The sequence below is a fragment of the Budorcas taxicolor genome, chromosome 5, assembly GCF_023091745.1.
Source record: "Budorcas taxicolor isolate Tak-1 chromosome 5, Takin1.1, whole genome shotgun sequence".
Taxonomy (NCBI): domain Eukaryota; kingdom Metazoa; phylum Chordata; class Mammalia; order Artiodactyla; family Bovidae; genus Budorcas; species Budorcas taxicolor.
The window spans coordinates 106,700,653-106,714,170 of NC_068914.1; the positions used below are offsets into that span (position 1 = coordinate 106,700,653).

At 37.7% G+C, this 13,518-nt stretch overlaps 1 protein-coding gene across 1 annotated transcript in view; it reads left to right on the forward strand.

Annotated features, from left to right (window-relative positions):
* APAF1 (apoptotic peptidase activating factor 1) overlaps positions 1 to 13,518 on the forward strand; it is a 75,545-nt gene that overhangs the window by 48,665 nt on the left and 13,362 nt on the right. The window contains exons 18-21 of the mRNA XM_052640474.1: positions 1,192 to 1,317; positions 3,495 to 3,614; positions 5,634 to 5,750; positions 7,630 to 7,755. Of these exons, the coding sequence (XP_052496434.1) occupies positions 1,192 to 1,317; positions 3,495 to 3,614; positions 5,634 to 5,750; positions 7,630 to 7,755 (489 nt within the window). The remainder of the gene's footprint in view (positions 1 to 1,191; positions 1,318 to 3,494; positions 3,615 to 5,633; positions 5,751 to 7,629; positions 7,756 to 13,518) is intronic.

Genomic DNA, 13,518 nt, shown 5'->3' on the forward strand with positions numbered 1-13,518 from the left:
GAGGCTGTGAACAACAGAAATGATTAGGGAGATCAAGAAGGGAAGAGAAGAAGGATTTTCAAGTGAGATTTTTCAGTTGTGGAACCCTTTTCATTTCTGGCCTTTAGCTCTGTATGTCTCAGCTTGGACTCAAGATAAGGCAGAGAAAATTTCCTGTAACTAATTTATAATTATAGAACTCACTGATTGAAAACCACTGGGCATGTGATGAAGTACTTGTTTTGTCCATGCTAGTTCTAAAATCATAAAGTAGGGGCTGTAATTCAGAGTGTAATGAGAGGAACTCAGGCACATATGGTACTTCATTAGACTGGAATATATTTGAGTAATTTGCAGCAAAACTCAGGACAAAATGCAGCCAGGCTAGAGACGGACATTGACAATTTGTAACAAGCATGAATAACAGGAGACAAGTATACCTGTACAATTAGTACATTCATTTGTTGTAGGGTTTTACAGTCATTTGAAATGAAGATTAGATGACAGAGGAGAATAGTCAGAATATGAAAGCCATTTAATGCTCATCCTGTTATTTTTTAGATTGATTTTTAAAAATATGTAAAATGTTTATATGATTCCAAATCAAAGCTTTATAAGTTTTATTCAGGGAGGTCTGACTTTCATCCCTAACCCTTCCACTCTGGTCCCTACCTTCTGAAGGTAACCATTTTTGTCTTAGCATCCTGATGTTTCTTTTTGCATGTATAAGCAGTATCTATATGTATAATATAGCCATATATGTCCAGCTATTATATATGTCACACTGTATCTAATACTATGCTCACGTTTATTTTTCATCTCATTTGGTATAGTTTGCATATATATAGTATTTATAAATATATATACACACACTTCTTCAAAAACGTATATACTGTTCTTTGCAACATATGCCATAGACTAGTCATTGTCAGAGTGTTTTTCTCATACATTTTTTAACGGTTGCATATTGTCCCATTTTGTGACTAATGAGGTTTATTTAGTTCCCTGGTGATGGTCATTTGGGATTTTTGCTGTTAAAAACGATTGACGCAGTGAATAATCCACACAAGTTATTTTGTATTTTTGCTAATGTATTTTTGGGCTATAGTCATAGAGGTGAAATTGCTGGATCATTCTTGCTGTTTTTAATATGCTTGATATATTAAAAATACTTATTAATGTGATTTCCTATATATTGTGTTTATTCTGTAGTTGTGGAGTATGGACTCAGGTTTAAAAGTAGCTGATTGCAGAGGACATTTAAGTTGGGTCCACTGTGTGATGTTTTCTCCTGATGGATCATCATTTTTGACATCTTCTGATGACCAGACAGTCAGGGTGAGAAATATTGAGATTTTCATTTTAAACATTTAATGATGGTAAGCTTAATCTCCTACCAATTGAGAAATTGATGGGCACTATTGGGGGGAAGTAAAACAGAAACTGCTGTATTCACATTTATCCTTGAGAAGTGCTGGTATATGGACTGTAGCAGTCACATTCATTCAGTACATGTCCATTGAGTGTTACCATGGCCCAGGTGCTGGAAAAATCCAATGATAAAACTGCACTTTGGTTAATTTAAATATATTTCATCAGAATAACTTTTGACTCCCTACCTTAAATTCCCACATCCAATTACTTGCCAATATTATTAGATTCTTTTACTGCTCCTTTCCCTGGGTCCTGGTGTGCACAAGGTTTTGTTTGTGCGCTCTGAGCATCTCTGGCAGGTATGAGGTTTGAATGGATTCTACTTTTTAATTTTCTATCATTTATTTCTACTTTTCCATTTCAAGTTTAGGTACTCATTACCTGTTGTCTTTCTTATATTAATCTCTTTGCAAGTCTTTTCTTTCTTGGTTTTCTGCATACTGCTTGTGAGATATTTTCCTTATGTACAATGCGGACGTGTCATTTTTGCTCAAAAAGATAGTGACTGCCTTGCCTACCATTTGGAGTTAATAAATTACTCTTAAAATTCTCTATGGTTAAGGCTATTCTATACCAGTCTGTCTTCTGATTTATTCCTTCAAGTAACCTACACTGGACTGCTCACATTGCCCTAGACACCTTGTGCTTCCCTGCCTCTGTGTTTCTTACGTTTGGAATACCCTACTTCCCTGTATCTCTCCGTGTTGAAATCCTAAGAATCCTACGAGTCCCCTCAAGCTTTCAGTAAAGCCTTTCCTAGTATTCTGATCAGAGGACTGTCTTTTCTCCTTCAGTGCCATGTAACTTTGTGTCATTTTCTCATGGTACTTATCAAATTCTGCCTTGATAAGAATTTCACCTCCTCACCTCTGATGTGTCACTACCCCTCCAACTTGTTCACACATTTTAAATTAGGCCCTTGAGCCTGGAGACCCTGGTCTGTCCAAGTAGCATCTTATGCAGTATCTTGTACAAATTGTAGTTAAAATTCATTTAGTATTTACTGTATGCCAGACATTGGGCAAAGTACTGTGAATGTGTTAATTTGCTGATTCTCACAACAGTCCTTTTTGCAGCTGAGGAAGCAGTCACAGAAAGGTTAAGTCAGTGCTATTTACAGTGTAATAAGTCTCAATAAGCTTGAGCCAGAATGTAAATCAGCACTGCTTCCTTCATTAAGAAAGTCTTATTTTAAAAAATCAGCTGTATCATAAGCATACTGTTAACAGTGTGTTTAGTGATAGAGTTGATTCTCTTTCTGGTTCAGGCTCCTTATCTTGCTATCAGACAATTTGAGAAATAGCAGACTCTTATCTTTGAGTAACACAGGGTTAAGTAATATACCCAAAGTCACAACTTTCAGTAGAACTAGAATTCACACTAACGCATTTTGATTCTAGCACCCATTGCTCTTAATAACGACTGCTTCTTACTATTCTTGTTAATAAGGTGGAGCTAGTGGTAAAGAACCTGCCTGCCAGTGCAGGAGACATAAGAGACGTGGGTTCGATCTCTGGGTCAGGAAGATCCCTTGGAGGAGGAGTTGGCAGTCCACTCCAGTGTTATTGCCTGGAGGATCCCATGGACAGAGGAGCCTGGTGAGCTATAGTCCATAGGGTCACAAAGAGTTGGATGTGACTGAGGCATCTTAGCATGCACTGTTGTTTAGTCACTCATTGGTATCTGCCTCTTTTGTGACCCCATGGGCTGTAGCCCAGCCAGGCTCCTCTGTTCATGGGATTTTCCACGCAAGAATACTGGAGTAGGTTGCCATTTCCTCCTCTAGGGGATCTTCCCAACCCAGGGATCAAACCTGTGTCTTCTGCATTGGCAGGTTGATTCTTTACCTACTTCTTACTATTGAATGCAGGGAAGCCCTGCTTCTTACCAGAAAAGAGCCACCAGGAAAGCCCTACTTATGCAATTAATAAATATTTACTGTTGAATTATAATCTAATTGAAAATTTTCTAGCATTGGAGCATGAAGTATGGTTGTATACGGTTTTAAGACTAAGACTGTCTTTACATTATTTCAGAGAATGCAGTGATCCTACTGTATTTTTTTTAAATCTCTTAATCAGCTCTGGGAGACAAAGAAAGTATGTAAGAACTCTGCTACAGTGTTAAAGCAAGAAATAGATGTTGTGTTTCAAGAAAATGAAGTGACGGTTCTTGCAGTTGACAATATAAGACGTCTGCAAGTGAGTATTTTTTAGAAAACAGTTGGAAAAATTGTTTTGATCAAACTCTGAATTCAAAATGGACTTGATCAGGCATAATTGTCTAGTATCTAAGAAATGCTCAGTAGATGTCAGTTGAATAAATATATAGGTTTTGAGCTGAGGCTCAGATAATGCTAGTATTTAAAATTAAACCTTGCTTTACCACACTCCTCTCCTTTTGTTAACTGGAAGGCAGGGAGCAGGAACATGTAAGAAAATGAGACAAAATATTGGAGTGGAACTGGAGTGGAGAGAGAAACAGAATAGAGAAGAGGAGAGGGGAGTGGAGGGAGCAGGCACGTGGAAGGTGTGAGAGCTGGCAAGCTTGAGGGAGACTGGCAGGGGAGGCCAGAGCTTAAGTTCTGGAGCTGCAGAGCTCAGCTGGAAGTAGTAGAGGGAACAGTGACTGTTCACTCAGGAGACCCAGGTACAAGTTCAGGCTTTATCGTCAGCTAGTTCTGTGATGTTGAGTGAATTGCATCACTTCTCAGAGGCTCACTTTCTTCACCTAGAAGGTCCTTTTCATTTAAAAAAATCTGTAAGCTGGTTTATAAGGGTCATGTTGGAGTCCAAACACAGGAAGCAGAGATCTGGGAATAAATTGTCTACGGCATGTGGTAATTTCTCCTTGTCTGCTGTGAGGGTCAGAATCCAGCAGTGAGACACCTCTTAAATATAGCTTGTTCTGTATTTTACAAGTTTTACTGTTGTCCTTAATGTGTTTATGAGGAACTCCTCATGTCCTGTATTTCTGGTTTGAATTGAAATGTGGAGTTAAACGTGGTTTCCTCATTACTGGTTTTTAGCAGACTGATTGTTCCAGTTGCGGTTTTTTCCTACTACAGTTTTCTTGTCAAGTTCAATACTTGTATTACCTTTTTTAAATTTGTATAACCTTTCTTTAGCAGTAATCGTAACTGTAAGACTTAAAGAAGTCATCTGACTATTAAAAGTATCATTTTATTATGTCATTGGTTGTGGAAGAGTTTAGAGAATAAACTGACCAGTAATCATTCCATTTAAGTGAACATGCAGTTTTTTAGTCACTACTTAAAAGAATATGAAAATTGATTTTTGAGGGAAAGATATTCGCCTTTTAATAGTTCAGTCTTCATTTTGAATGCCTAAGAGAACATGCTGGATAAAATATTGTACAGAAAAAGCTACTTTGATTGATTGATCCTATAATCTTTGTCCCTGAAACAAAGGTGATTGCTTATTTCATATTGAAAAATAATTCAGGACTTTTAGGTTGTAATGCTTAGTTAGATTTACCCGACAGTTGACTTAAGCTTGAGAAATATTTTCCCAGGCCACATGTTTTAGTTGAATGATAGGCATTTTTATTAGTGGGATTTAAAAAAAAAATCTTTAGTTTTGGTACAGATTATGAAATGTGATGCTCTTAGTTTATACCTTACAAGTCCAGCCACCCAAGTTGTGCTAATGGGTTCTTCTCCAGTGCCTCCTTCTCCCAAAAGAAAGAGGAGAAAAAAAAAACTTACTATGCAGTGTCTGGTGAAGAATTTGGAGGATGTAAAACCCAATTTAATTTTAATTTGCCTTTTTATATAATGTCTGTCTCAGTCCTGTTTCACCAAACTCCTTGAAAAATGAGAAGTGTATTTTAACAAACGATAGCACTATTAAAATGGGCTCTGTGAAGAAACGGGAAAGAGTGTGTGGAGCTGGCTGTGAGATTACAGATCAGGCAGATGTGTCTCAGGTGGCCGGCACAGCAGCTGCTTTTTAAACCTTTTAAAGCTCATTTTATTTTATGAAAATGTATATGAACCACAAAAGTAAAATGAAAGTGTGAAGTGCTAAATGCAGCTGCTGAGAATAGAATAGGGCTTTGTTGTTCCCCTGGGAGCTCTTGTTGGTTATTTTCTGTTTTATTTTTCCAGTTTATTTTCTGTTTTATTTTCCAATCTCTGTTCTAAAGAACAAAAATGGCTCTTACAGTCTAATACCTGATTGTGCCTTATTTTTCATTAGCTCATTAATGGAAACACAGGTCAGATTGATTACCTAACTGAAGCTCAAGTGAGTTGCTGTTGTTTAAGTCCACATCTTCAGTACCTTGCATTCGGAGCTGAAGATGGAGCCATTCAGGTATTCAGTTCTCGTCTGCAGAAGCATTCTGAGCAGTATAGTTTTTATTTAAAATTAAGTAGACACCTGGCTTTGTAGACTTACATAGTAAATAAATCTTTCTATGGTATATTAGTCATTCCTCTGTTAGATTAAAAATAATCTTAGAATCCTATGGTTGTATATTTTTCATATTGCTTTTATTGCTCTGTCTCATACTTTTTGTGTTTTTGTGTTCTTTATTCACTGCCCAATTGTCTTGCTGTTCCTGAATTATATTAAACATTCTCAGAGATTTAGTTATGCAAAGAGCATTTTTTTCTCTTCTTAGAAGCTCAGCCATATAGGGGTGTAAGTTGTTCCCATGTTGGTTCTGATCAGGTTTGTCGAGAATTTCAGTGTTGGTACCTTATATTTACTCACCTCACCAATCTTTGCTGTCCTGGTTTTGGTACTAGAAGTACACCTGTTTACCACTTGAAATCCTTAATTTATCAAATAAGATTAAATAAATAAAAATCAGGTTGAAGGAAAAAGGATAGTATAATGGAAATCATTTTGGGAAAAAAGTGATTTCATCACGAGTGAAATTCATCACAGAAGCATATTTTGTCTAGCTACGTAATGGTTCAGAGAACATGGTGGTTTTTCTCACTTTTTCTCACCTAGCTTTTTGGAATTATTTCTTAATTTGTTAATTATCGCACTAGCCACATTTATTTTACATTGGCTTCATTGTGATAAGGAATTCTACAAATACTCTCCAGTTCCATTTGCCCCACAAAGAGGAGACTATATATATATTTATATTTTTTGAGTTTTTTCCCCTTCCAGCTTTACTGAGATATAATCAACATACAGCATTCTGGTGGCTCAGTGGTAAAGAGTCTGCCTGCCAATGTAGAAGACATGGGTTCCATCCCTGGGTTGGGAAAACCCCCTGGAGAAGGAAATAGCAGCCCACTCCAGTATTCTTGCCTGGGAAATCCCATGGACAGAGGAGCTTGGCAGATAACAGTCCATGGGATCGAACAAGAGTCAGACACTACCTAGTGACTAAATAGCAACACGGTGTATGTTATTTTAAGCTGTATAGCATAATTATTTGACTTACATTGTTAAATGGTCATCACAATAAGTTTAGTGAACATCTGCCATCTCATGTACTTACCGAATTAAAGAAATAGAAAATTATTTTTCCTTTTTGATGAGAACTATTAGGATTTACTTTCAGTAACTTTCAGTTATAATATACAGCACTGTTAATCATATTTATTATGTTGTACATTATATCCCTTGTACTTATTTAGGGCTTATCTGCTTTTTTGATGTGAATTTATTTGACAGCCTTTTTGACATAGTCATTAGGTTTTGAGTTATGTTCTACTTTTCTTAATCTCTGCATTTGTCATATTAATCTTTAGCCTTTTTAAGTCTCTGTAGTGAGACTTCCAGCCCATTCATACCCTCTTTTCCTTTTCCTGTCTCTCACCATCCTTTATCTTTCCTTGTCTCTGTTATTTTGTAAAGAGATTGCCTTGTCTCTCATTGCGGATGTTTTTCTTTCTTCTTTCTCATCCATCTTAAATGTCATTTGCTTTTTGGAGGCTGAGCTTAGACTGCCATTGTTTGATGAATTGGGTAGCTTAGTACTCAGAAGGACCACTGGTTCCCACAGCTATCTGGTTATTTTTTTTATTTGAGTGTAGATGTGTGTGCGTGTGCACAGGTGTGTCTGTTTTGTGCTATTCACTTGTGTGTCTTTAGTTAAACTGAAAGCACTATGAGATGCAAATTCTATGCCCTTTTGTAGTCTAGTTTTGATTTAATATTTTCAGAGTGTAATTCAGGTGTTGCTGAATATCCTTGTATTAACTTTCTGCTGTTTTCTGCTTTGTAGATTTTAGAACTCCTGAACAACAGAATCTTCCAATCCAGGAATGCGCACAAAACCACTGTTCGGCACATCCAGTTCACAGCTGATGGAAAGACTCTTATCTCAAGCTCTGATGATTCTGCAGTTCAGGTGAGAAGGAGGTTGCCCTCCTAATGGGTGTAACGCTGACTCCAACAAGGGAACACTTTGGTTGTGACTCAAATCCAGCACATGTTTTAAACTTTCAGATGACTTTGGGCTTCCTTTTAGATTATGCACATGGACATAAATGAAACCCATTCTGTTTTGTATTTTTCTGTGCATGAGGCAGGCAGTTTGGCTTAGAGCCCTCTACTGGGAGATTGTTTACTTTGTCAATCAAGCATTCATTTGAATTCTCCCACCTGTATTGGTGTTTGGATTTGTGTCAATATACTTCATGCCACATTTATGTAATTTCTGTTTATTTTTCTTTACACTAGTAAAATAGTAATTATTTTAGATTGAAATATTTTCATTGTTTCCTTTAAGTGTAAGATATTTATTATAGGGCTAAAATCTTGTGAAAAAAGAATTGTTTACCAAAGCTAAGGATTGTGGGTATAGAGGTCTTAAGCCTACTGTATGTTCTTTTAAACTTTATTTTTAATCAAAGTTCTAGTACATATACTTTTAAAACTCGAATAGTACTACAAGGCTCTTTAATAAAAGCAGACTCCCCCATTTCTCTTTCTCTTAAACCACCGCTTTTAGCTTTTAGATGTTTTTTGTTGTTGTTATTTATCTTCATGTTCCCACAGTGCATACTTATAGTGATGATTCTTAATTTTTAGCTTTGACAATTTATTGAATTTTTCATATTAAGATGAAAATTTAGCTTTTTTCTCCTCCTGCTTACCTCCAGTATGTGCACCCACCCTTTTATCAATCCCCCTCACCCCAACACAATCACAAAAAAGTTTTCTTTAGGTCATTGGTGTCACTGTTCAGACTAAGTAGAACAAGTGTACTATGGATGCCTTTTCTGCCTTAGTGCAGTTCAGGAAATACTTAACCTTGTTGTAGTTGGAAATTATTTTACCCTAAAACCTTGAAGACAATGTTCTATTTTCTTCCAGATGTTAGAGCTCATGTTGAGAAGTCTGAAGCCATTCTGATTCCTAATCTTTCTCTTTGGATGGTTTTAGCATCTTCCATTTGTCCTTAGAATTGTGAAATTTCATGATAGTATGTCTTAGTGTGTTTATTTTGTCCATTGTTTTGGACTTTCACTACCTTTCTCAATTTGGAAACTTATGTTTTTCAATTCAGAGAGGTTTATTTGAATTATTTCTTTGACACCCCCTGCCTTCCATATACTTCTTTTTTCTGTTATTATTCCTTATTCAGATACTGGATCTCTTGGACTGATCATCTGATTTTCTTTTTCTACATTTCATCTTTTTGTATACTGTGCTCTATTTCTTGGGAAGTTTCCTCAGCTTTATCTTCCATCCCTTTCTTTGAGCTTTTCATTTGGTATATTTTTAATGCTGGAGAGCCTTTCTAATTTTATTTGTTCTTTTTGAGAGTATGTAGGTATTCTTGTTTTGTAGATGAAATATCTTCTTCTCTGAGGATAGATGGATATGTAAATAATATATGGTGGTTTAATCGCTATGTCTGACTCTTGCAACTCCATGGACTGTGTAGCCTGTCAAGCCTTCTCTGTCCACGGAATTCTCTAAGCAAGAATACTGAAGTGGGTTGCTGTTTCCTCCTCCAGAGTTTCTTCCCAACTCAAGGGTAGAACCTGGGTCTCCTGCATTGCAGGCAAGTCTCCTTCATTGCAGAGGGCAGTGGCGACCCACTCCAGTATTCTTGCCTGGAAAATCCCATGGGTGGAGGAGCCTGGTGGGCTTCAGTCCATGGGGTTGCTAATAGTCAGATTCGACTGAGCAACTTCACTTTCACTCTTCACTTTCATGCACTGGAGAAGGACATGGCAACCCACGCCAGTGTTCTTGCCTGGCGAATCCCAGGGACGGAGGAGCCTGGTGGGCTGCCGTCTATGAGTCGGACCCGACTGAAGCGACTTAGCAGCAGCAGCAGCAGCAGCAGCTCCTGCATTGCAGGCTGATTCTTTACTGACTGAACCACCAGGGAAGCCCAAATAATAAATAAATGATACAGTATATGTTATATATAATTTTTCTGTCAAGATTTAATTTTCCTTCATAGTTGTCCTTCCCTCCAAGTTTGTTTTCTTTCTTTACAAATATATTTATTTGTTTGGCTGTGCTGGTTCTTTGCTGTGGCACATGGGATCTTTGATCTTAGTTGTGGCATGTGGGATCCAGTTCCCTGACTAGGGATTAAACCTAAGCCCCCTACATTGGGAGTGTGGAGTCTTAGCCACTGGCCCACAAAGGAAGTCCCAGCTTATATTTTCTTTTTGGTTGTTTTGGCCTCTTATTTTAAAGGCTTTCCTGAGCTGAGTGGTGGTCATCCACTACCCTGAGATGGATGCTAAAATGCTGATTGGGATGCTCTTTGTTGACTGAGACCTTCTCTGAAAGGCGATCTGGATGGAAAACTTCGTTGTCTGCGTCTTTGGGTCTGTCTTGGTCTTGTCAGATTCCTAGAGAGGAGTCTCCCGTCTTCTGCCTGGAGGGTGTAGATCCCACAGACAGGCTCTAGAGCTCAAGGGGGGAAGGAGGAGGAGGGGCTGCAGGTGGCGCACTGTCTCAGCGCTTAGTGTACAGACCTTTGCCGCTCCCCCTGATCTCACAACTGCAGTCCTACCCTCAGCTGTCCTTGAATCCAGAGAGTCTTCTTTCTAGTTTGTTTTAGGAGCATTATTCTGCACTACTTTATTCTCTTTTATTCCCCTCATAATGACTTTGTTTGGTATTCAATAGTGACTTGTTTTCCTGGGTCTACAAAGCCAGTTACCATTCTCCTGCTTTACAGCCTCTGTTTTGTTATTTTCTTTCTCATTCTCTTGACTTTGTCATTTTAGTGGGGTTTTAGAAGTAAAGGAGATAAATGCATATGTTCAACAGAAGTTAGTATGTGTTCTTTTATATATGTATGTGTTTCCTGTGTGTATTTATACTATTAGAAACTATTTTGGAAAAAAGTCTTTTATGTCTTTGTGAGTCCTATATGATTGGAATGAAGTTTGCCTTTAGTACAGAGACTTACTCATTATGGAATCCCATGATAGTAGTGTATTAGCTGTGAAACTCAGTGTAATATTCACTTTTCTTCCTCTCCAGATGGCTTTGAAATGGGTAAAACTAAGCTATATCTGATGAAATTCAGCTGAGACATTATATACTCTATAGCCTTTTTGTCAAAAGCTAAAGCCATAGGCTTTATGACCTGCTTGAAGATCAGATGTTCTCAGCCAGAGGGAGAAATAATATCTACGAATATTTTTAGAATCTGAGTTAAGTTATTTTTAGAAATGAGTTGTGTTTCATCCTCTCTTTCTGCTCTACTCAGAATACTTTTTAACATTTAAAAACGTTTAAAATGTTTTAATGTGTATACATTCACATGACAAAATTCTTGGTAGGTATTTCTAAGAATTGACTAGTTGGGTTTTTGTTTTAGTTTTTTAGTGTTTTAGTCAATAATCAATTGGAGGTTTGGTTCCCCCACCCCCCAGCTTTATTGAGATTGAATTGACAAGACTGTAGTATGTTTAAGGCATATAATGTGATGATTTGATATCTGTATACATTGTGAAATAATTACCACCATCAAGCTAATTAACAAATCTGCAAATACCTCACACAGTCACCGTTTTGGAGGTTTATTTTAATCATTTTTGTATCCCTAGTGCCTATGAGGTAGTAGGGATTTGGTAAATCTTTGTCAAGCTGAACTAAAGTTATTGCCAAAATTTGAAGAATCAGCTCTCCTGATGATAGCACCTAGAGCTGTAAATATTGAGGTCTATTTTGGTAGTTTTTTATCTTTTTACCTGGATGTAAATAAAGCCCAAATAGTAGCTGTGTTCACCTGAGACTGAAAATATATTGATTCTTACAGGTTTAAAAGATTTCTTTAGCATTTTAAAACATTTAAATTTATATAGCTGAAAAAATTCTAGTGTACATACATTGCAAAAATTACAGCTAATGGTAGAGACATAGCCAAACTCAACCTTTATACATTTGACTAATGTTGGTAGAAGTTTAGCTGTTATATAAGATGATTCGATTAGCACAGGACATTTAAGTCCAACAAAAAAGTATCTTTGTCATCATTGCCTTATCAGAAAGCAACTGCCAAAAAAAAAAAAAATCTGCTAAGGCTAGTCTCTTCACCCTCAGCGATTGTCAAATTCTTTGTTATGTCTGCTCAGGAGGGCTCTCTAACTTCTTGATGTGGAAGGTAGCAGTAAGAACCTCAGTCAGGAATGAACACTGAGTCAGACACGGCTGGGAATGGCAGTACCAGTCAACCAAGAGGAGCTGTTAATAGAAACCACTGATCTTGTAGTCTGCTAAAGCCCAGAAAGTTGAAGGAGGGAGCCAGAAACTTTCTATGACAGTGGTCTAGGGTATTTTATGTTTAGTCACTCAGGGTGCCTTTTTTTCTGATACGATTTGGGGAGCCAGAAAGCTTCTGTTTCTTCCCCTCACCTTAGCATATCTTATTGAGCTCTTAAAATACCGAAATTCTTAATTCATTTTCCTCAGAGTTACTCTCACTTCCAGCTCCTCTCCTAAGGTCCCTTGCTCTCATACAAGATAACCTTGCTTCCGCGAATGGGAACTCAGAGACAGAAAAGATGGAGATGTCTGAGAGCCAGGGCGTGGTGGAGGTGGGAGGATGGCTGCTAAAAGTGGAGGATAGAGGAGTAAAGAAAGAGGGTAGTTAGTTCAGTCGCTCAGGAGATGTAATTTCTTTTACGGTTTGGCCTAAGCCTGATAGAAAAAGCCTCAAAGGGATTTCTACTGTTTAACCTTCACTAGTCAGAAACTAGACCCAGAATATTATTAATGTACATATCTGAGATGGTGGCTGCTTTTTCTTTATCTTTTTATCTCTTATGTTAAAAAAAAAAGAATTCTGTGGGAGACTGACTAATTGCCTGAAGCCCAGAAGTCTAGCTTCAGGCTCTATGGGCTGTTTCTTAGGATATCTTCTCAACCTTTCCCCACTACTGTTCCTTCTGCATATCCTGTACTCCAGCCAGATTAAACTGTGAACAGGTCCCTGTAACCTTTCCACCTTTTCCTGCTCCTGTGCTTTAACTAAAGCATTCATAGTGTGTGTTTGAAATGCCCTTCTCCGTTTGTGAATCATAATTCCAGTTCATTTCTCAAGGCTACTTCGAATGCCCTGTCTCCAACATTGCAGTCTCTTCTCTTTCCCTCGTGTTATGAGGAGTTCTTCCTGGAGTGCCATGGGAAAAATGATCTACTGTATCACTTGTCATTTTGAAGAATGTATTGGGGGCTAGCTAAGATAGCTGAAGCTCAGAAATTCCACAACCTGGTTTGAAGCTGCTCTGGTCAGTGGACCTTCACAGGCAGTAGGACCAGTAGGATTCAGTAGTTGAGCTGGAATCAGGGCTTGGCCTAGCTTGTGAGGTTCAGAAATCTATGAATATGTAATTGGGATAATTTTCTTTGGAAAATTTAATCAGATGGTGAGCTCACTGGCATATTGTGACTTTTCTCTATCTTCTGATATAATTAACTGCTCTCCAGGCAACCGAAGGAAACAAATTTTGTTTAGGAGGAAAAATATTTTATTTTGCCCTTAGTCAAGTTAATTAGCTCCAGCTTTTCTCTTCTCTCTCTGTAAAATGGGGATACCATATTCTTATTTGGTTCTTGTCTATGTTTTACCGAAGTGCCATGCAGATGAAAGACTTCAGACAAGGGAATGCTTCTCCCCTACCCTTCTAAT